This window comes from Sceloporus undulatus, chromosome 3, assembly GCF_019175285.1.
Source record: "Sceloporus undulatus isolate JIND9_A2432 ecotype Alabama chromosome 3, SceUnd_v1.1, whole genome shotgun sequence".
Taxonomy (NCBI): domain Eukaryota; kingdom Metazoa; phylum Chordata; class Lepidosauria; order Squamata; family Phrynosomatidae; genus Sceloporus; species Sceloporus undulatus.
In genome coordinates, this window is record NC_056524.1 from 115,264,713 (window position 1) to 115,287,406 (window position 22,694).

A 22,694-nucleotide genomic window follows, 5' to 3' on the forward strand; every position below is an offset into this window, starting at 1 on the left:
ATAAGTAAAAAAATGATTTGGAGGCATACAGCAACAACAGCAACAAGCTCTGCTCTGGGCACCTTACACCTTGCTTCGTACTTCATTCTACCTCTTGCTTGCAAAAGATGCAACAAGGAGAACCTCTACATACACACACACACACATCAGCAAGGCGTTGGCACCTGGCAGAGACTGTACACAATCATTCATTACACAATTCATTTCACACAATTATAGTGCTGTGATTCCACTTTAAGTGCCATGACTACCTCCTGTGGAATCGGGGATTTGAGGTTGGCACTAGAGGTCTCTGGCTCATAATTCTAAATCTCTCTCCCTTGGCTGCCTGGGCCAGGATGCCACAGGTTAGAACCATGGCAGCTCAAGTGGAACAATCGCGCTGTAATTGTGTAGTGTGAAAGGACCCTGAATGGCAGCAGCCTTCTCCACTCAGGACACAGTGATAGGTGTGTAGTTAGGTGTGAGAAGGAAGGAAGATCAGTTAAGGCTGCATAGCCTGGTGTAGAGGTCTGCGTGTTGGACTATAAACAAACAAAACCAGCTTCATTTATATACCGCTTCATACTGAACTAACAGTGTATAAGCGGTTTACAACTGTAAGCTATGACTCTGGAGACCAGGGTTGGATTCCTAGCTCAACTATGAAACCCACTGGGTGACCTTGGATGAGTCACACTCTCTCAGCCTCAGAGGAAGACAAGGGCAAGCCTCCTCTGAAGGGTCTATCATGGGGTTTCCTTGCTAAGCAATCTTAACAAGGAAACCCCATGATAGACCCTATAGGCCTTAGGGTCGCTGTAAGTCCGAAACGACTTGAAGGCACACAACAACAACAACAACAACAACAACAACAACAACAACAACACATGACACCTTTGCTACAAAACCCCCACTGGATATAGAACAGCTTGCTTCTAAGTAAATATGTATGTGCATGTACTTTCAAGCCACCTGTTGACTTCTGGGGGACCCCCCCTGAATTTCACAGGGTTTCCTTAGGCAAGGGATACTCAGAGGTGGTTTTGCCAGTTTCTTCCTCTGAAATATAACCTGCAGCCCCTGGTATTCATTGGTGGTCTCCCATCCAAGTACTAACCAGGACCGACCCTGCTCAGTTTCCAAGATCAGACGGGATCTGGTGCCTATATATAGAGCAATAAATATATATATATATAGTTTTTGTTTTTCTTGCAAGGTAAGAAACTTGCCATTTCACTCGATGTGGTTTGATTTAATGGAGAACTGAAGGAGCCCAGTTCCACTCTCCTACCCACTCCCTTTTGGGTCAGAGAAAACTATGAACTTGGAACCAGATTTAGTCCTAAATCCAATTCTTAGTCTCAAAACAGAGCACTATCATTGAATTTACGGTTTGAAGGGGAGCCAAGATTAGTATCAGTCCCATCGATTCAATAGGTCTACTCTAGCTGGCAGTTGCCATTGCATGTAGACTAGTACACTTAACAGTGAAACGAATTAGATGCCTGTAAGATGCCTTGGTTTCAGAAGATCTACTCTAAGTAGGAAATAAAAACCCGGATCCAGGCCATTCTCCTCGCCCTCTTGTCCTCCAAAGGTCACTTTCCCCGCGTTCAGTCCAAACAGGAGGAACTTTACAAAACAGAAAGAGAGGAGGAGGAGGAGGAGGAGGAGGAGGAGGCGGCAAAAGGGTCTTGTTGCAGCAAGCCTCCCATCAAGCCGCCTCGACAACAATTACTAAAGTTTTTAATTAGCCTCTTGTTATAATTCATTTTATTAATTTTCCAAATCTCAGCCCATGAATTATGCAGAGGGCGGCGGTGTAATTGTGTTTGCAGCCGGTTCTTGAGGGAGGAAGAGGAGGAGGAGGAGGGCCACGTGAAAAGCCTGGGCTTCCCCCCCCCCCCGCAACTCCTGGCTCCAAGCCCAACCTGGGCCCGAGTTCGAATCCAGGCGGCGGAAGGTGTGGGGGATGGGGAATCACTAATATTTCTTCCCATCTTTTCAAATCGTAGATTAATGAAGGCTCATCGGTGGCATGTCTTTCGCAGGTGGGAGAAATAGTTTCTGGGAGAAGATTTACTATCAAGTTGGGGGTGTTACCAGTTAGGATCGCCCACCTTTTCTCAAAGAATCAACAGGTGAAAAAGAAGAATTGGAGGAAAAGGTGGGAAAACGAGAGGGAGGAGCTGGTCATCTCTGGAGATCTGAGACTTTGGACCTGGAATCTCCAGGTGACAGCCAGGAAAAGCCGACTTCTTGTGATCAGTGAAAAGAATTGCTTTTGGAGGGATGGAAAAACTGATAAGGAATGCAAGAAATGGGAAAAGAGGAGACACTTTCTTAATCCTTGGGAGGAGGCAATCTTTGGACAGTAGAGCTAGGACCGGATTAGTAGTAGTCTCCATGCCACCAGGCGAAGGTGGAGTAAGAGAGGCAGAGATGGGGAGGAGAGAGGGAAAGGGAGGGGAGGGAAATCAATACCAGCCCCGCAGTTGGGTCTGCCTATTATTCATTTATGACGGTCTAATCTGAGTTGAAAGCAATTTCGGAACAAGTGTTAAACAGGCATTCCGCAAGTCGGGGAGGGACGGGGGAGAAAGGACAGGCTTGCAAGGGCAAGGGCTGCCTGGGGATGATGGAGGTGGGAGTTCCCATGGAAGAAGAGGCCAGAAGAGGGTTGGCCTTCCCATTGCCTGGCGGCTCCTCGGAGGAGCTGTCCGCATTGCAGATCCACTTTGACACCCCTTTGGTCCAAAACACACCGCTTTAACTGCCCTGGCTAAGGAAATCTGAGAACTGTAGTTTATTGTGGCACCAGAGCTCTATGACAGAGAAGGCTCAGGGTCTCGGAAAACTACAATTTCCCCAGCATGGGACCAGGGCAGTTCAAGCAGTCTCGAACTGGATGATTTCTGCACTGTGATTTGGACCTCTAGCTGCTACGGTTCAGTGCTATGGAATTCTGGGGTTTGAGATCTTTAGCCTTCTCTGTCAGAGGGCTACAGTGCCAGAATATATTGCAAATTCCAGAATCCCATAGTATTGAGGAATGGCAGTTAAAGTGGTGTCAAAGTGGATTATTTCTGCAGTGCGGATGCAGCCTGAGAGCGCTTCCTCCAAATCCGGGAAAGTCGGGTCTAGAAAGTAGTCAGCATCCCTGCCAATGGCCCTGTCCTTCCTCCCCTCCGACTCTTTCTTCGGCTGGAAACACACTTGCGGGGGAAACACCATGCAGTTCATTGAGTCTGACTTCGGAGTCGGTCTGCTTAGGCCTGAGGGCTCGGGGTGAAGTCTGGGCTTTGACACAGATCGCTCCCATCCAGGCAGCAGAGAGCTTTATCTTATTGACTCTCCATAGCCAGACGGAGGGTTACTTCGGATTCATTCCCATTCAGACCAAAGCTGCATCCGCGGTACAAAAATTTCATCAGCTTTGACGCCGCTTTAACTGCCATGCCTCAGTGCTGGGAACAATTGAGCCATGGCGGTGAACGCGGTATCAAACCGGATTATTTCTGCAGTGCGGATGTAGCACATGAGCATCAGAATCCCAGGCCTCGGGAAATTGATTATAATTAATAATTATTAAATATTATTAAATATTAAAAAGGCAACCCGCTCGCCGTGCAGGTTGAAGACCGGAGCCTAAAGCTAGGCTTTGGAGGAAATCCCAAGCGTGGGTTTTAATGCAAGCAACATACAAATCCCATATCGGCCACTAGGAAACCCACTGGGAAGACCTTGGGCAAGTCACACTCTCTCAGCCCCAGAAGATGGCCATAGCAAACCCCCTCTGACCAAATCTTGCCAAGAAAACCCCATGGTAGGTTTGCTTTAGGGTCGCCATAAATCAGAAACAACTTGAAGGCAACCAAGAACAGCGATAACACTTATTAAAAGAAGTTTCTTTAGAAGGGAGGCGAGGCGGTGTTGGTTCAAAGAACCGGGGGCTCGATCCGTCCCAGGTCTAGCACTTTGAAACCCCATTGATTTGAACGGAAGACTCTTGAGCTGGTGCTTTAAGGATCCGGTTGGGCTTCTAAGGCTGCGATCCTGTGCATGTTTACCTGAAGGTGGGACCCACAGAGCCAAAGGGGTCTTACTCCTGAGAAAGCGAGGACTGCCGCGGAAAGTACTTTATTTTGCCTAACTTATTCCTTTGGGGAACTCTCTCATTTCTCTTACAATTAAACTTCCACCCTCCGATTATGTTGAGTGTGGGCTTTTGTTTTTGTTTCTCAAATCCCACACTTAAATGATCATTTCTTAACCCTTTCTCACCAACAGCCGATCCTGAAAGCTCATAAAGTTTGGCTATTTATACATGTATTATTATTATTATTATTATTATTATTATTATTATTATTATTATTATCTCTAAGTATCAACACTTGTTCGGGGCGCCTAAGGCTCAAATGCAACCGATCCGTACATAAATCATTGGGGATGACCTACCACACATTTCCATAGATAATTCTGGAGAGAGAAAAAATAACTTGGTATTAATTTTATTTGTTCATTCCTGATTTTCCAGGAGGAAAAAAAATGATATCCGATAGAACCTAAGTATAAAAGTCTTCTTTTTTTTTGTTACAAATGCAATTATTTAAAAAGTCAGAGGACATTTCGACTTCATAACACAAGAAATAAATCTGTTTTCGGTGGAAGAATTGTACTTTAAGGGTAAAAAATACCTTTTATGCCTCTCTACTCAGAAGTAAGCACCATTGCGCTCAATGGGACTGACTCCAGACAACTGTGGATAGGATTGCAAGCTTCGCACAAGCTTAGCACAAACTAAGCCGCTTTGGTTGCTCCTGTAGCAGAAAAGCGGGATATAAATAAAGGTTTTATTGGTTTTTTGTGGGTTTTTCGGGCTGTCATTTCTCTGAAGATGCCTCAGATGCCGGCGAAACGTCAGGAAGAAACTCATCTAGAACATGGCCACATATAGCCCGAAAAACCCACAAAAAGACTATTGATGCTGCCATGAAAGCCTTCAAAAGTTTTATCATTTTATTTAACCTTCTCTTTCCCAATTCCTTCCATTAGGGTTGGAAAAAAAAATCACAACCTTTGGGGGGGCTGTTCCTTTACCAAGTCCACAGTTCTTGAATCACAGGTCTGCGGTCAAAATGAAACGGATTAAAAGAGATAAAAAAAAATCCCAGTTCCCAGTTTGGAAGTCATTTTTCCCCTGAAATGTCAGCTTCACCCAAATTTGCGTTCTTCGCAAAGTACCCGCTCCAGCTACTCTTAAGTCTGGACATAAACATACTTACTCCGAAGTAAAGTTCATTGACTTAGTAGATCCTTTTCAGCATCCGGCTATAAACATATATTCATTCCCCCCCCCCCCCCCCCGGAAGTGACTCTCTAAGGACTGAAGCACGACTTCGGAGTAGTAAGTTTGGGCTACAACTACTACCTTCCAGACCAACTTTAAGTGGATTGGGGCCATTTTTCCCTCTCCTCCTCCTCCTCCCCTCCTTGGAAGAAGCCAAGTCCTGGCAACCAAGTCCACATAACAACATCAGGAGAGCTCCGTTTGTGATTTTCATATTTATTAACCAAAAATAAAAATAACTCGTCATTTATGTTACATCAGGTGCAATATATATATATATAAGCCAAGAGCTACTCTAACCTTGGTTCGCTTACAGATACTTTTTCTTTTTGCAGAGACGCGCAATCCTATCAGCAAACTTTTTGCAAACGAGAAACGAAAACGAAACGAAAACGAAACACCCCCCCCCAAAAAAAAACACAAACCGAGGAAGGCTTTTATTTTATTGTTCTTTTCTCCTCTTTTCTTTTATTTTTTTGGCCTTTTCAAAACTTGGTCTTGGGATTTTCTGCATTGACACTGAAGAAAGGTCAAGAAACACACGCAGCTAATATATAGTTCATTTTATTCAGAGCATCCACTTTCACATAAGATCTATGTTTATAGTAAGGATTTCTGAATTTCGCAGAAAAATACAACTCTCGATTTGTTTAAAAAAATCTTTTTTTGGTAGATTCTTTTGTCGGTTATTTATTTTATTTCCCCCTAATGCCTTAATTTTATTTTACTTTTAGCAGCCGTGTTTCACAGGGGGGGGGGGGGGGGGGTGTTAAGAAAAGAAACCCCCTCGTAACAAAATAATAATAATAATAATAATAATAATAATAATAATAATAATACTTTTCTGTTTTCTTTTCCAGGTTTATATTTATTTGTCGGGACACGTCTCCCTGTCGTATCGTTTGGCATACAGAAATACTGCTGATGGGAATTTAATTAATGTATTACTTAATAATAATAATAATAATAATAATGAAAAGAAAGACAGCAAGAAGACCCAACCAAGGAGAAAAAGCTCAGCACACAAACATGGACAGGTAGATAACTCGGTGACACGTGGCTGTTCAACTCGTTGCCATGTTTATCCCCTTTCTGTGCATTAAAGAAAATATTTACAAACACCTTCCTCTTTATTTTTTTTAATTGGGTTTTTTCCCTCTCTTTTTTTTGTCATTGTCGGGTTGCGTTAAAAAATCTAAATACAAGCAAAGTGAACGAGAACTTCGTGTGTGCGTTTATGTGTGTTCGTGTCTCTGTGAGTGTGTGGGGGGGGGAGAAGAAAATAAAAACAGGCAGATTGTGTACAATCACATCCATCATTCACCAAGAAAAGAGAGAGAGAGTAAGAGAGAGAGAGAGAGAGAGAGAGAATGGAAGAAAGCATTGCCAGACACTAGTCTAAAAATTGTCTCCTTTTTGTCCTCATTTTTTCAGTGCTCAAATGCATAGAACGTTTGCTCTGCAAACAATGATACACACTCGAAGGGGAATATATATTGAACAATATATATATATATATTGTTCAACACGCATTATAAATTATTAAACCATAAATAAAGGAATAAATACATAAATACATAAATCCTCCCGGGACCTGATCTTTTTCTTTTTCCAGGGCATGCATGCATAATCCCTGTCCCTCCCCTCCTTCCCTTCCCTCCGCCCCCGACCCTTCTTTTTTTTTGAAAGGTAACTTTCTCTTTCCAGAAATGATTTTTTGGAAGGTTAAAAAGCATTTCCTGCAGACGATCCAGGAAAACAAAACAAAACAGCCCTCTCTTTTTCTCTCTCTCAGCCGCTTTCTCCTTCCCTCCCTCCCCGCCGTCGCTTCACTGTACTGTACAGAAATTACAGCCTTCCCCTTCGTGGATTATTATTATTATCATCATCATCATCAGTTTCCGAAAGCAAAGAAGTCCTGCATTCATGCCTTCTCTTGTTCCTTTAGAAATACCACCCCTTCCCGCCTTTCTTTAAAAAAAAGTCTTGGGTCAGTGCAAAAAGCCTTGGTCCTCAACGTTTTCTCTTCTCTAACACTTATAATTATTATTATTATTATTTAAAACAGAAACAACCCCCCCCCCCACTTCCCCGGTCATTTCCCCCACCTCTTAAAGAGAAATTTGGGTCAGTCTTGGAAGAGGAGATGGGCCTGTTTCCTCCCTTACTAGTTGTGTGTTACCTAGGAGTAAATCGCAACGAGTCCTTTGGGTTTACGCCTAGGTAAAAGCGTGGATGGGGATTGCAGCCTCCGCCGGTAGAAACCAGACCACACGAAGCCACAAAAGACGAACTCAAAAGACATTATAACGCGCTCTCTAACTTCAAGTAAGAACGGTGGCTCAGGGCCCCTGAAACTAGGCTTTCCTGAACTACCCGCCTGGAGCCTCGGTTTTTGTTTTACCACGGGTTTGCAAGGAAACAGAGAAAGCAGAGCAAGGAAGGATTAAACTATTACATTATTTTGTGAGAAAGATTTTTGTTTCCAACACCGATTTAGAAACAGACAAGGGCCTAAATCCAATGCTTAGTCAGAATAGACCCATGAAATCAATCGGATGTCCATAAGTTTTGGTTGAGCATAGACTTGGAAGAGACCTCAAGGGCTATGCAGGAATACCAAAATGCTCATTTAGTACGATTAAAATTGGGATTTAACAACTGGATTCAAACCGATTTCCAAACATACATACATATGTATATGTATATATTTAAGGGTAACTGTGAGTAAGTTTCTCTGTTTGCAACCAAATCCGCCTAGTTCAAGAAAACCCCCAAAGCACACTTGGTCTCGCTCCCTTTTTCAAAGCTGCAAACGCCAAACCATCACCAAAAGAAAAGGAAAGGAAAAAGGAAAGGAAGACTGACAAAAAGAGAAAGCAAATTCACGGAACCAGTAAAGCTCGGAAAAGCCATCGACAAGAAATTTGGGGAGACGGGCGAGAGAGGGAGGCAACGCTCAGGAATAAATAAAAATACTCCTAATACAAATAAATAAATGAATAAATAAATAATAAAGACACCATCCAACCAACCCAAAGAGCAAAGGAAGACAAAAAACCAAACCGATCAGCCCCCTTCCCGGCCGGCTTGACTTTCGGAGACCTTTCTTTTCCACTTGGGGGCAAATGTCGGCCTTTTTTAAGAAGGAATCTCGGGCTCTATTTTTTTTATACCGAAGTCAAAGGAAGGACTTTCCGCCACCCCACTCTCCTCCCCTTTGCCTTGCTTGGAAAAGAATAATAATAATAATAATAATAATAATAATAATAATAATAATAATAATAATAAATATCACACACACTAATTTTTTTAACAAAAACGACTTGGGTGGGTGTCGTTTTCGTTTCGGAGGAGGAGGTCGCTTTCTCCCTCCCCGGTTTTGGGCCGGCTTCCCCCTCCGCGGGTCCTGGGTTGCTTTCTCTCTTCCTTTCCTCCTCGGAGGAGTCTCTACTAGTCCGAGCCAGAAAAGTCCGGGGCGTCCTCCAAAAACCCCGTTTCCCCGCCCTTCCTAAAAAACAGACGAGGGAACGGGGCGGGAGAAGGGAGGGGAGCCTTGGCCAGTTCCTTGGGGGAAGGATGATATATTAAATTTTTTTTGTCTATTTTCTTTTCCTTTTTAAAGTTAGCTTTTCAGTGTGTGCGCGTGGGTGGGAGGTTGTGGGGTGTGTGTGTGTGTCTGTGGGTTTTTTTGTTGTTGTTGTATTGTCTTTCTCCTGCCTTTTTGTGTCTCTCTCCTCTGTACTGTTTTGTGTTGTTTCAGTAAGTGGCGGAGAATTTCATCCGTTTCTGCTTCTGTCTCTGGTTGCAAAACCAAACCCGCACCACGTTCTTTTTGAGGTCCAGTTTCTCGGCGATGGCGGCGATCTTCTCGGAGGAGGGCCGGGGCTGGACGGCGAAGTAGGCCTCGAGGGAGCGCTTCTCCGGGGCGGCGATGGAAGTCCGCTTGCGCTTCTTCTCGCCGCCGTTGAAGAGCTCGGGCTTGTTCATCTTCTCGCGCTGGGCGCCCTCGGCCTCCTCCAGCCAGGCCTGCAGGATGGGCTTCAGGGCGATCATGTTGTTGTGCGACAGGGTCAGCGACTCGAAGCGGCAGATGGTGCTCTGGCTCAAGGAGCCCACGCCGGGGATCTTCAGGTTGGCCAGCGCCGAGCCCACGTCCGCCTGGGTCACCCCCAGCTTGATCCGCCGCTGCTTGAAGCGCTCGGCGAAGGCCTCCAGCTCCCGCGGGTCCGTGTCCGAGTCGCAGATGGAGGCCAGCCCCGCCGCCGCCACCGCCCCCACCGCCGCCGCAGCCGCCGCAGCCGCCGCCTGCCCTCCGTGGTGGGCGCCCACCAGCCCCGGGTGCGGAGGGGGCAGCCCCGAGGGCATGTTCATGGCCGCCGCCGGGTGCGCCAGGTGGCCCAGGCCGTGCATGTGCGGGTGCGAGGGCGAGGAGATCAGGCCCCCGCCGCCGCCACCACCCCCGCCGCCTCCGCCGCCCCCTCCGCCGCCGCCGCCTCCTCCGCCTCCTCCTCCGCCGCCGCCTCCGTCGTGCCCCCCGCCGGCCATGAGAGCCAGCGACGGGGAGGTGATGTGGTCCAGCAGGTCCCCCGGTTCCAGGGCCTGGTGGTGGTGGTGATGGTGGTGGTGGTGGTGGTGGCCCAAGGGCACGGTGGAGGTGGAGCTGCAGGGCACGCTGTTCATGGTGTGGTAGGTGGCGTCCGGCTTGAACGGGTGGCTCTTGCCCTGAGAGACCGCGATGTCCACCGCCGCCAGCGCCTCCGCCCGCGCCAGCAGCGTCTCGTCCAGGCTGGCGAAGATGTTGCCCTGCATCTGGGCCCCGGGCGGAAGAGAGTCGGATGGAAGGAGGGAAGGAGGAGGATGGAAGAAGGGAAGGGAAGGGAGGAAGGATGGGACGGAGGGAGACATGGTGAAAGGCGAAGGGAAAGGAAAGGAAAGGAAAGGAAAGAAAAGGAAAGGAGGAAGGGGAAAGAGAAGGAAGGAAGGAAGGAAGGAAGGAAGGAAGGAAGGAGTGAAGGGAAGGGAAGAGAAGGGAAGAAGGAAGGAAGGATGGATGGATGGAAGAAGGGAAGAAGGGAAGGGAAGGGACGAGGAAAGGGAAGGAAGGAAAGGGAAGGAAGGAAAGGGAAGGAAGGAAGGATGAAAGAAGGAAAGGGAAGGAAAGAAGGTAGGAGGGAGAGAGGGAGGGAGGGGAGGGGAGGGAAGGAAGGAGGGAAGAGAAAAAAGGAAGGAAGGGACCAATCGATTGAAAAAAAGGATAGGAAATGAAGGATGGGACGGAGAGAGAAATGGGGAAAGGAGAAGGGAAGGGAGGGAGGAAGGGAGGAAGAGGAGAGAGAAGGAAGGCAGGAAGGGAAGGGAAGGAACGGATGGGAAGGAGGGAAATGGGAAGAAGGCCGTTAGAGAATGGAGCGCGGACCCGAGAGGCCCGGGGCCAAGGAGGCAGGGAAAAAGCGCGGAGAAAGAAGAGAGGCATGGAAGGGGAAAGTTAAACGGGAAGGAAAATCGGAGACGGAGGAGGGCGAGGGAGGAGAGAGAGAGAGCAGAGGAGAGGAGGAGGATGAAGGAGAGGAAAAAGAGGGCAAGGGAGAGAAGGAAGAGGACAGTCAGGGGAAGGACCGTGGTGGAAGGGAAGGGAAGGCGGCGAAAGGGAGAAGAGTGGCGGGGAAGGAGGAAGGGGAGTCGGGAGGCAGCGAGGGCAGGAGAAGAGAGGCGGGATGGCGGTGATGGAGGAGCGGGCACAAAGTTGGGGAAAGGGACGGTTCGGAGGGTGGAATGGGGGAAGAGAAGAAAGCCCAGTGTTAGTCTGAAGGAATGCGAAATGGTGGTTTGTTTTGTTTCCAATTGCTAGTCGGGAAAGCGGGGGGGAGGGGGAGTAAGGGATCCCAGGCATCAAGCGGAGAAAGAGCCAGGAAGGTCGGGCGGGAGAGAGATCCGGGAGGAGAGAGGGAGAAGGGGCCCCAAGAAAAAGAGGAAGAGGAGGAGGAGGAGGAAAGGAGCGCGGTGCTTGGCGCGGTCTCCCCCTCTCTTCCCCCCATAGTCATCCCCCTTCTTTCTTTCTCCGGGGTCCTCCAAGCTCTCTGTGCTCCGTGTTGGAGAGGAACCCCGCATCCTGAAGCAGAGAGAGGGAAAAGGGGGCCCGGCCCCGGGGCTGGGGCTGGAGCTGGGGCCGGGGCTGTGGGTGGCTCACCTGGGGGGTGGGGAGGCAAGCTCTGCGGATGGCCTCGGAGCTGGAGTGGAGCGAGGGGTACTTGTGCTCCGGGAGGCTCGGGTGCATGGCGAAGTGGGGCTGCTTGCTGTTCATGGACATCATCGTGGCGGCCGGGCGAGGAGCAGGAGCCCAGGAGCAGCGGGAGCAGGAGGGGAACTGGTCCGGCCCCGGCGGGGAGAGGCACACCAGGGCCCCGCAGCACATCCGAAGGGGGCCCCGGCCCACGCCGACGCCTCCGATGCTGCTGCCTCCGATGCCGATGCCTGTGATCCCAGCTCCTTGCTCTCTGTGGCTGCTGTGGGCGTCTGTCTATGGCAGGGCTGGCCGGGGATGCGCTCGCCTTACACCTGAGCCCCGCATCCCGTGGGCGCTCCGCCGGCTCTCCCTCTCGCGAGAACTCGCCCAGGAGCTTTTGAGGGACGGGCCTCCTTCCCCTCCCCTCCCCTCCCCTCCCCCCCCCCCCCCCCCCCCCCCCCCCCCCGCCTTAGCCTTCTTAGACGCACGCAGAGGGAGGGAGGGAGGAAGAGAGAGAGAGAGAGAGCAGCGCTGCGTGGCGACAAAGGCCCAGGCGACTGCGCTGAGCCCCCCTCCTCTCCCTCTGGCCCTCCAGGCTCCTTCCAGGGCCCAAGGGGAGGGACCCACGCGGGGAGACCCCAGGGACCCCTGCCACGCAGGCCCCCTCTTGCTCTCCCCAGCGGAACAGACAGTTGGAGTGTCCTCCTTTGGAGGGCTTTCGACAGAACCTGGAGGGTGTGTGTGTGTGTGTGTGCCTGTGCTTTGATTGTGAGTTCCTGCATGGCAGGCTGGAGTCGGACTGGATGGGGCCTCTGGGGATCTCTTCCCACTCTCGGAGGCTCCGGCGCTTCGTAGCATCGGCGGTGGGATGCTTATAGTTCTTGCCGTTCTCTTTGTAGGGGAGGCTTTCGAAAGGTCCGGTGTTGCTGTTGTCGTTCTTTTCCGGCGCCGACCCTCTCCCGGGGCCGAGCGGGGACTCGAACCCTGATCTCCGGAGTTATGGTCCAAGGCGGTTAAGAAATCCTTTCTCCCTCTAGAGGGACGAATGTCTTTCCTTGCTTCCCAGGGACCTCTGCTGACTAGGGCTGGAGCTAAGGCTCAGAATGACCTTAGACTTGTCTTTTTAAATATGGCAGGAGGATTGTTTCCCTGCCCCCGCCCCCCAAAGTTTCCTCAAATGAGCTCCAGTCCCCAGATCGGGGGGTCATCGCGCTGCCAGGGTTATTCTCGGGAAGAAGATGGTTATTAATTCTCTTTATTCGGAGGACCTTGCAAAGTTGCAAAGGATCCATCCCTTGGATCCTCCTCAACTAGGAGGACTGTGACAAGCCCACCGGGGCCCCATCTTCAGTGTCCTTTACTCCCGGGTCAATGTGCCTTGGAGGGACTGAAGGCAGCCTTTTTATTACTATTATTGGGATATATCCTGAGCAACAACCTCCTTTTTTATCTCTCTTACTGCGCTTGATACTTAGGATCATCCCTGAGGGGGCTGAACCACAGAGGAGTCTTGGTGGTTCCCTTTTGCCCTATTTCTGGGGGGGAGGGTCATTCTCATCAGCCATATTTTTTGGGGGATCAAACCCTTCCTGACCCCTCGATGGTTGTCGTTTTCCCTCCTGGTAAGATTCTTCAAAGGAGTCTATGCCACTCCTTAGGACTTCTCTGTAGGCGCTCTTGTCTCTTTCTAGGATTCTTCTCTCTTCGGGCGGTGACATTTCCCCAAAGGACCTCAGCACGGCTTTCCCTCCTTCCACGCAAGAAGAATCATATTCCCATTGATCTCTCACTGGGTCCTTCAGCCTCACCCAGGGTTGCTTTGGAGAAGGAATGGCTTTTGGAGGCGGGCGAAGGAAAGGTCTGAAGAAGGCCAGCTTCTTTGCCCACCTTTCACCCTCTCTGTGGGCATTGGGCCGTCCCTCATTGGGCATCCTCTTGACCAGCCAACCCACCCTCCAGAAAGGGGTTTGGAGCCTGGCAAAGGAGCCCCAAACTTCGGCTTCTTAAAAAAAAAAACCCCTCTCAGTCTACGTTCATTTTTTGTTTACTCAATAGTGAAAGAAGGAAAGGCTTCAAAGCGGGGCGTGCATGTGTGTGTGTGTCCGCCTCTCGGATCTAAGGGAGGCACTAACCCTAGAAGAAAGGATTTCTTAACCGACTGCCATGCAATGCCTGTTTAGGGTCTCCCTTGTTGCCAGCCCCCCCCCCCCAGGCTTTTATTGCCACGGATGCTGTCTCTTCCCTTAGAGGCCTGCCCCCCAAGGAAAGGCCCTTGCGTTGTGCCCAAGAAAAGCTGCCAGGGGAGCTCCTGTAAAACCACCGTTTTACAGAAGAAGGAGACGAAGAAAACACTGAGGCAGAGGGAGGAAGCCGCCTGGGACTTCGGATCTGAGAAGAGATCTTAGGACTGGGTCCTCTCGAACTGCCTTCCAGAAATCTCTGCAATCGCTTCCTCTCCTGGACCCACACAAGCCTGAGAAATTATATGGCCCAAGGGAAAGATATGGGCTATAATACTTGTTTTGAAAGAACTGGTTATACTCTGCAAAGACAAAAACCTGAGTCCTGACACCTTCCTTCCATCCGCCACAGCTGCTGGTGAAACGTCAGGAAGAAACTCTTCTTGGAAAACTCACACAAAAAACCCTATGAGTCCCAAAAGTCTTAGCTTTGGTATTTTCCCGCCAATAAGGGCTAACCGCCTGGAGAACTCTCAACTTCCAGCAGTTTTCCATGGAAAAGAATGCTAAGAAAACGGATCCCAGTAAGCACTGGTCGGGATCTGCCCTCTCCTTTTTTCTCCTTCACGTTTTTCGACGTTAGAGGAGTCACCAAGCAATATCAGCAACACTCACAATTCAAGATCATGCAAAACTCTCTGACTAAAGGTGATGGGGGGAAAAGAGAGAGATGGAGCGAAGCTGTCAGCTTCTTGCAAGGCTTGCTCTGCGCACTATGGCCACCACAATCCCCCTTTCCAACCATTTCCAAGGCAGGCTGGCCTTCCTTCCCCCTCTTTTCTCTCTCATTAATTCCCTCCTGCCTCCTCGAATGGGTCCCGAGGGTTTCCTCAATTCAAATGTATCATCTCCCCGGAAGGACGTCCAGGGAATGCGAACACTCTGATCTGCCTTCTGGGTGGAAGGCTGGGCGAGGACGGCCACGGTTTGTCTGGTTAATCCGAGATGATGATGGCTAATGATTGTCTCCTGGCGGAGCTTGGGACGGACTCCAGAGGCGTTACCTACCGGTTTACAATCCTTTGGAGCAATTGCTGGGATTCAGATACGTGGGAATGGAGCTTCTGGCCTGGCCTGGCCTTCAAGGGCAGAGGAGATGGTCTGGCCAAAGTGGACCCCTTCCTTCCATCAGACCTAATGGTCTATAGCTCAAGTGGGCACCTTATTCTCATTAGGCATAAGGCATATGACAGACATAGAACCATAGAATCGTAGAGTTGGAAGAGACTGCAAGGGCCATCCAGTCCAACCCCATTCTGCCATGCAGGAACTCTCAATCGAAGCATCCCCGACAGATGTCCATCCAGCCTCTGTTTAAAAACCTCTAAGGAAGGAGATTCCAATACCCTCCAAGGGAGTGTGTTCCACTGTCGAACAGCCCTCACTGTCAGGAGTTCCTCATAATGTTGAGGTGGAATTTCTTTTCCTGTGGCTTGCATCCATTGTTCCGGGTCCTAGTCTCTGGAGCAGCAGAAAACAAGCTTGCTGTTTCCAGAGTGGCAGCAGCAGCTGTGTTCATCCTATTCCATTCCTGCCATTTGAAGGCAGCCTGTCTTCCTCCTTAGTACTCCATGCCAACCGAAATTAAAAGGATCCCCTAGCTATGGGCTTCTCACAGAGAAGCACTCTGAATCGACCTCGGTGGCTCCTGTTCTTATTATGCAACCTGAGTTCAAGGCCTGGAGGGCAAAAGGCAAGGAAACTTGGCCTGCAGACTATGCAGAGGCCGATGGGCCAAAGAAGCATAGGGAGGGCCCTATCTTTGCAACGTGGTTCATGGTTTACCAGGCACGGCCAAGACATTTGTAGCACACTCATGAAAGACGAAGTGCAAGACACAAGACGAAGTTGTTTGAAGGCAAATTCCCGAGATTTGGAGAAATAAATCTCTCCTCCCCTAGACTTTAGGGTTTTTAAAATTACACTCCTTCTCTTTTGCTATTTTCAGACGGAAGTTTTTTTGCTTATACACTTGTCCCTCTATATTCGCTAGGGTTAGGGGCACAAGACCCCCGTGAATATGGAAAAAACGCAAATAAAACGCAAACACCATGTTTTTCCCCGAGAGGACACTTCTCTAGGAATCTCTGTGGCCAACGTCCAACAAACACTGACCATAGAACTGTACTAGAGGAGCTAAAACGCCTAGTAGAGTTTTCTCTCTAGGAATCTCTAGGTCTTTCAGTGCAACCTTTAGTTAAAGTTGACCGTAGAATTGCATTAGAGGACCTAGATACTGTATTCCTAGAGAGAACATATCAATCAAATCCATGAATAATCAAATCCGCAAATAAAGCCGCAAATATGGAGGGACGAGTGTAGTTTGCTTTGTTTGTCAGAGGGTAGCCACCTCACACAATTTGGCCTTGCTCTAATAAAGTCCTTTTAAAAATGACAGTGAGAGAAGGGTTCAGCGTGCCTATTTGGACCTTGCCGGTGGTTGGCGATATACAATGGAGGTACTACGTAACTAACTAGTATGAATCTTTAAAGTATTTTCAGCACGAGGTGTACAAACAGCAGGAGCAAGAGAAGATGAAGGGACGAAACTATAAATCCTGAGGTCCAATCCTTAGTTCGAATTGCGTTTCAAGCAAATGGTCTTAGGCCAGCCACTGTCTTCTTGCCTCCGTTCCCCTCAATAATGCTAACATTAATAATGCTAACAGGGACCACAATAATGCTAACTTGCTTTAGAGTTGGATCTCAACTTGGGACTCAAGAGGAGCATCTCTTTTTGTCTTGCCAATGAAGCTTTAAAATTCTTAATTCCCTGGAGTACCTCCATGGCAAGGAAGAAGAGGAGCCTTCCTTTCATGAATGTCCCTCCAGAACCATCTGAACAGAGAACGGCCACATCTTGACAAAAGGCAGGCTAGGGACTAATAATGTCATAATCCCCCCCCCTCTTGTATGACTTTTAACATCTTTCCCTGATGACGAAGCCAGTGAAGCTCTGAAAGCTTGCAACACGCATTACTTTTTTTTGCATTTGGGTGGCCACATAAAAGTGTCACTGCTTTGTGGATTTGGATGTTGTTGTACTTCGCTTTGAGTTTATGGGATTTGTTTTGGTAAGAGTTACAGGTTGATAATGCAGGCAAAGCGCCCTGAATATTGTTTTTTGTTGTTGTTGTTGATGATGATGATCATCATCATATTTATTCATATCCCTCCCCTTTCTTTCAAAATTGGGACTTGAGGTAGCTGATTGGTATGAATTATCATCATCATCATCATCATCATCATCATCATCATCATCATCATCATCATCATCACTATTATCCCCATCCATGCCAAGGGCGAGGACTGTAGGGGAAGGAGCTTCTCAGCAACACGATCTGGAGGCCTTTTCAGGAGCTTTCTCTGCTGGACAGCTCCGCGGTAAAGTCTAGTCTTTGACCTGGGCTCAGACTCTCCAAGACCTCACCTACAATCCTTCACTGCTCTGCTTTTGTTGTTGTTGTTGGTGGTGTGCTTTCAAGTCATCTTTGACTTACAGCGACCCTGTCACAGGGTTTTCCTGGCAAGCCCTCTTCAGAGGAGATTTGCCATTGCCTTCCCCTGAGGCTGAGAGAGTGTGACTTGCCCCAGGTCACCTAGTGGGATTTGAACCCTAGTTTCCAGGGTCGTAGTTCAACATGCAAACCTGCGCTGGCTCATAGCTTAGGTCCTGTAAATCCAGGCCCATGGCCTCCCTGACTGAGTCCATCCATCTGGCATTGTAGTCTTCCTCTCTTCCTACTTCCCTTTACCTTTCCCAGCATCATTGTCTTTTCCAATGAGACATATTTTCTCATAATGTGGCCAAAGTACAACAGCCTCAATTTGATCCTCTTGTCTTCTAGGGAGATTTCTGGCTTGATCTGCTCAAGGACCCACTTGTCTGTCTTTTTGGTCATCCATGGTAATCTATTGAAGCCCTATTAGAAAAGCGCATGCTTAAAAGAGATCACAATGAAGAAGGTTGTGGGTCGACGGTGATTTCTTCCTGCCCAGCAGTGAGTGACTTTCTGTGTTCCGAATGGATGATCCGAAGAAGTGAAAGAACGGGTTAACACTAGGATGGGCGTCCCTCAAAAGAGGAAACATTTGTGGCTTACATTACACATTCTTTTTGTTCCAGTTGTCATAAAAGGAAGCTCCATGCGAAGGTCCTGGGACTTTGAGCATGGCACCATTAGGTGCATCTACCACTACACCACACAGCCATTGTGGTGTAGTGGTTTGATACTAGGATACTGGGAGACCAGGGTTCAAATCCAGGCTCGGCCCACTGGGTGGCCTTGGGCAAGTCACACTCTTTCAGCCTCGGAGGAAGGCAATGTCAAACCTCTTCTGAACCCATCTTGCCAAGAAAACCCCAAGACAGCTTCGCCTTAGGGTCGCCATAACTCAGAAATGTTTTGAAGGCACACGAACAACAACAAAAATACTGTACCCGACTGTGTTCTGCCTTAAGTAGTCCAGAATTTCTTCCCATCCTCTATGCAAAGGGATCCTGTAGGCCTTTGAGACTAACTGTGTGAAGGAAGTTGTAGCATAAGCTTTCCTAGATGCATCTGAGGAAGGAGATCAAGGCTACAACTTCTTTCTCTCAGTCAGTCTCAAAAGTGCTACAAGATCCCTTTGCATACTACGTCTGAATTTTATATCCATCTTCTAGTTTCACACATGAGGCAGAATTCAGCCCTGTACACCTTTGCTTGGGAGTAATCCCACTAAACTCTGAGAAGTTTACTTCTGTGTAGGGCATGAATAGGACTATGTTGTCATGAAAGTGAGGAATCATTGCATTCCTCCGGTTCTTTCGGCATATGCCTTACTTCCTCCGTCTGGTTCGCTCTGATCCTCGCCTGGTTCTGAATTGCGAGAAGCAGGGACTCGGGACATGATAGTTATTCTGGATTCAAATCTACACCTTGAGTACTGAATATTTAGTGAAGGCGAACCAGGCGGGGGAGAGATTGATCTTTTCCCATTGCTATCTATGTCATACCTGCCATTAGTCTTTACCATTTTGGTGTGTGAATGGCTTCCGATTATTGCACCCAGATCTTGATTTGGGTGCAAGTCGCGGAGATCGCAGAGGAGCTTCAAGTTGGCATTCAAGTATTCAAGTGAGCCAGCGTGGTTTGAGTGTTGGATTAGGACTCTAAAGAGCAGGGTTCGAATCCTGGCTCAGCCATGTAAATCCATTGGTTAACCTTGGGTAAGTCACACTCTCACAGCCTCATGGCAAACCTCCTCTGAACAAAGCTTGCCAAGAAAACCCCATGATAGGTTCCCCTTAGGGTTGCCAGGAAACGACTTGAAGGCATGCAAGGACAACAATTCAAGTATCAGAGCCTCAGTTCAAAGGAGTCTACTCGAAAGTAAGCTCCAATTGATACCACTGAACTGGGCTTCTTAGGGTCTCCATCCGTCGGGAATGACTTGAAGGCACAAAGCAACCAAGTCTGAAACGTAGACGTCCAGCAACAAGAAACTCCCTCTTCTGCACAACCTAAAATTCCCTCTTCTACACACTCTGATGGAGTTCCCTGAACCCTTGCTGAAATGGTCTTATAGGGAAATTGCATTACATTCTGTTAAACAACCATTCAAGGGACAGGAGCCGTTATTTCGCTTGGGGAATCAAACAGCACCAAGGGAACCTTCCTCATTTCTTAAGTAGCTTTACTTTGAGAGGAAAGAGTTGGTCTCTTTCTTCTACCAGTCAATGGGTGCAGAGTGACCCACAGAGGAGGGGATTCAGCAGATCTCCACCGGCCTCCTGTGATCCTGGGGGAGCTACTGCAGGGGATGGGCTTCTGTGGTGGAAACAGGGTGATCTTATACGAAGGGATGTCCCTGGAAAGCAGGCCTAGCGGGTGGAGAAGGGTGGGGAGGGGAGCCCACCGCCCTCTGCCTTAACCCCCCCCCCCCGCGTCTGGTTGACTGCGCAAAGAGTCTTTCCATGTCCTAATGAGGGTTTTTCCCTGACAACAGCAAGGCCTGGCTAATTAAGGCGAGGCGCGAGCCGCAAGCGAGGCTTTTGCAGCCAAAGTGTAGAATGTTGTCGTATTAAATATGGAGAAGCTTGATTGTGATTTCCAAATCCCAAGGTGGCCTCTCTCGGGTCCCTTTCGGGGGAAGGGGCAAGAGAGAGGGAGGGAGGGAGGGAGGGGGAGAGAAAAAGTGTGTGTCTGTCATAGGATTTGCTATAGGGCTAACACGGCTACCCCTAGAGGGTTTTTTTGGATTTCAAGAGACCACATTTTAACCATCACAGAGAACCAGTGCACTGGGACCTTGCCACCTGAGGATTCTGCCTCCAACAAAGGTAAAGCAATTTTTTCTCCTATTGGCACTGGTTGGCATGCTTTGCCTCTAGATCACCGAAAGTTTTCCTGATGCGAAACATGAAGACTTCCTGAGAAATTCAGTGTTCTTCTCTACCTGCATAGGAGCCTGTGGCTTCACAAGGGAAAAAGACGTGCTGGATTCCAAGGAAACGTCTTCCTTGAATTGCAAATGGACATTAAATTTCCTTGATTTTGAAAATCTACCTGTGAAGGGGGAAGAGCCACCCTGCAGATCGCCCTCCCCACCATCCGAACTAAGACCAGTAACAGAAAATGCAGGCCTAGGACGAACATCTTCAATGGCTTTGTCCTGTTTGCCTGACGAAGAAGCCAGTGTGACTCCGAAAGCTTGTTGTGCATTTTGGTAGGCCCAATAAAGATATCATTGTTTTGGATGTTATATAGGATCTGTGTGTCTGTAAGTGATGACTACCAATGAAAGGATGCTTCTCATGGACAAACAGCCCAGGCTGGCCAGTTTGAAGGCTGCTTGGACCAATTCAGCGAAGTTTGCTCCTAGGTAACTTTTTTGAACTACAGTTCCACGATGGCCAACTCCCTGGGGCTCTTGGGAATTGTAGGCCAAAAGAGTCAACGGTCTCTTGAAAATTTATACATTACATTTCACAATTTACAGTTCCCACAATCCTTGCTGGGTTGAGCTAATGGGAAATGTCAGCCCAAGCATCTAGAGGGTCAAAGGTTTCTGTCTGAGGAAAGAGAAAGCATTTATCTCAGGCAACAACCTTTGGGTGTCCAAGAAATGAAGCAAAAGGCTAGTTGTTGCAAGATCCTATCCAGAACCAGAGAGCAAACCCATTGATTTCAGTGGGGATCCTCTCAGGAGAGAGCCAGCCTGGTGTAGCGGTGTGAGTGTTGGAGTCTTCGAATCCCTGCTCGGCCATGGAAACCCATTGGGAGAGTCACACTCTCTCAGCCAGTCCTCTTTGTTGCTGTTGTTTCCAACTTATGGGATTTTCTTGGCCAGTTGATTCAGAGGGGGTTTGCCATTGCCATCCTCTGAAGATGACAGAGTGTGACTTCTTGCCCAAGGTGGGTTTCAGGGCCGAGCCAGGATTCGAACCCTGTCCTCCAGAGTCTTAGTCCAGCTACACCAGTCTGGGTCTCTCTTCGCAGTCCTCTACACAGCCCTTAAAGGGACAGGAGCCCTGTCTCTCATTTCACCAGGCAACCCTATTTATTTGGGATGTCCCTCTGACAGCCTAGAGAGACTTGTTTGACCCTCAGAGAATGAGGCTGACATGATTTCAGTGGGGCTCCTGTTGAACTCGAGGGGGATCTGGGGCTGGTTCACACCTAGAAAGAAAGTCTCCTATCTTCTGAAGCGCAGAGATCAGTTCACAAATTCTGTGGGAGTGACTCAAGATCCAGAGTTAATTCAAAAGTTGGGTCCCACCTCCAAGTTCTGGATTTCTCTTCAGGGCCTCTGGGACCTGACCAGAAACCTGTGACTTACTGAAAATCATTGTGCCTCAGGGGATAAGGAAGTTCTCAGTTGCTTTGGGACCATCCACCCACCCTCCATCCATCCACTTATGGGAATCTTCTCTGCTCAAAAGTTTGACTTGTATAGATCAACTCTCCTCCAGCCTTTCTCTTCCAGAGAAATGGGGAATGCAGCAGCCTTTCAGACTTCATTGAAGTCCTAACTCCCATTAGCCCCAGCCAGCACTGCTCACGATTAAAGAGGATGGGAACTGTAGTCCAACCACCCCGGGAGGGCCTTAGAGTCTCCTCCTCTGTTGTATGCTCCCCACTACCTTCTCCAAGAATAAGTGTGGTGTCGTCCAGGTTTGGCCAAAAGTGTTGGAGGATGGGAAAGCCAAAGGTGTTAGATGATGGGAACTGTCATCCAACAACAGCCCAAGGGACAGTGAGAATCTCAATTCTCCTGTGGAGCCATCCTAGGATGCTTGTACACTGTATAAGTAATGCGGTTTGACATCACCTTTTAAGTGCTGTAGCTCTATTCTATGGGATCTTGGGGTTTGTAGTATTACCAGGTCTTTAGCCTTCTCTGCCAAAGAGTGCTGGTGCCCCACAAAACTACAAACGCCAGGATTCAGTAGGATAGAGCCATGGCTGATAAAGTATTAGCAAAGTGCACTATTTCCATAGTGTAGGTCACTGTTTCCTAAACTTCAGTCTCCCAGATGTTTTGGACTTCAACTCCCAGGATTCCTGATTGTTGGCCAAACTGAGAGGGCTTCTGGGAGTTAAAGTTAAACGTCTGGGGAACCAAAATTTTGGAAAGTTATTAGATACACCCCTAGATGAGGCCTTACCATATAGCCATTTCATTTCACCTCTGGGCAGTGAGAGGCCTGAGAATTGTACTAGGACTTTGGAGGCCAGGGTTCAACTTGGGTGATCTTGAGCAAGTCCTCTTCTCTCAAGCCTCAGAGGAAGGCAATGGAATCTCCCTTGAGACCAGATCTTGCCAAGACAATCCTGCCATAGCTCCTTCTTGAGGGTCACCATAACTCTGAAACAACTTGAAGACACAATAGTGGCCTGAGAGTTACACC

General features: G+C 48.6%; 1 protein-coding gene and 1 long non-coding RNA gene across 2 annotated transcripts in view; one reads left to right on the top strand and one right to left on the bottom strand.

Annotated features, from left to right (window-relative positions):
• The window catches only part of LOC121926655, a 122,687-nt gene extending 116,234 nt beyond the window's left edge, over positions 1–6,453 (top strand). Inside the window, exon 2 of the long non-coding RNA XR_006103053.1 lies at positions 6,193–6,453. This is a non-coding gene — a long non-coding RNA (uncharacterized LOC121926655). The remainder of the gene's footprint in view (positions 1–6,192) is intronic.
• Positions 6,454–9,027: 2,574 nt separating this feature from the next.
• POU4F1 (POU class 4 homeobox 1) lies at positions 9,028–11,803 on the bottom strand. The gene is made up of 2 exons (XM_042459476.1): positions 11,523–11,803; positions 9,028–10,144 (listed from the first exon to the last, which is right to left on the bottom strand). Exons 1-2 carry the CDS (start codon positions 11,745–11,747, stop codon positions 9,092–9,094), a joined length of 1,278 nt encoding a protein of 425 aa, XP_042315410.1. The 5' UTR covers positions 11,748–11,803; the 3' UTR covers positions 9,028–9,091.
• Positions 11,804–22,694: the final 10,891 nt, after the last annotated feature.

Bases quoted from the DNA above. Each gene is read 5' to 3' on its own strand.
- POU4F1 (XM_042459476.1), bottom strand. From the start codon at position 11,747: ATGTGCTGCGGGGCCCTGGTGTGCCTCTCCCCGCCGGGGCCGGACCAG. The intron at 10,145-11,522 runs GTGAGCCACCCA...CCCGGGGCCCAG, and splicing joins CTTGCCTCCCCACCCCCCAG to ATGCAGGGCAACATCTTCGC.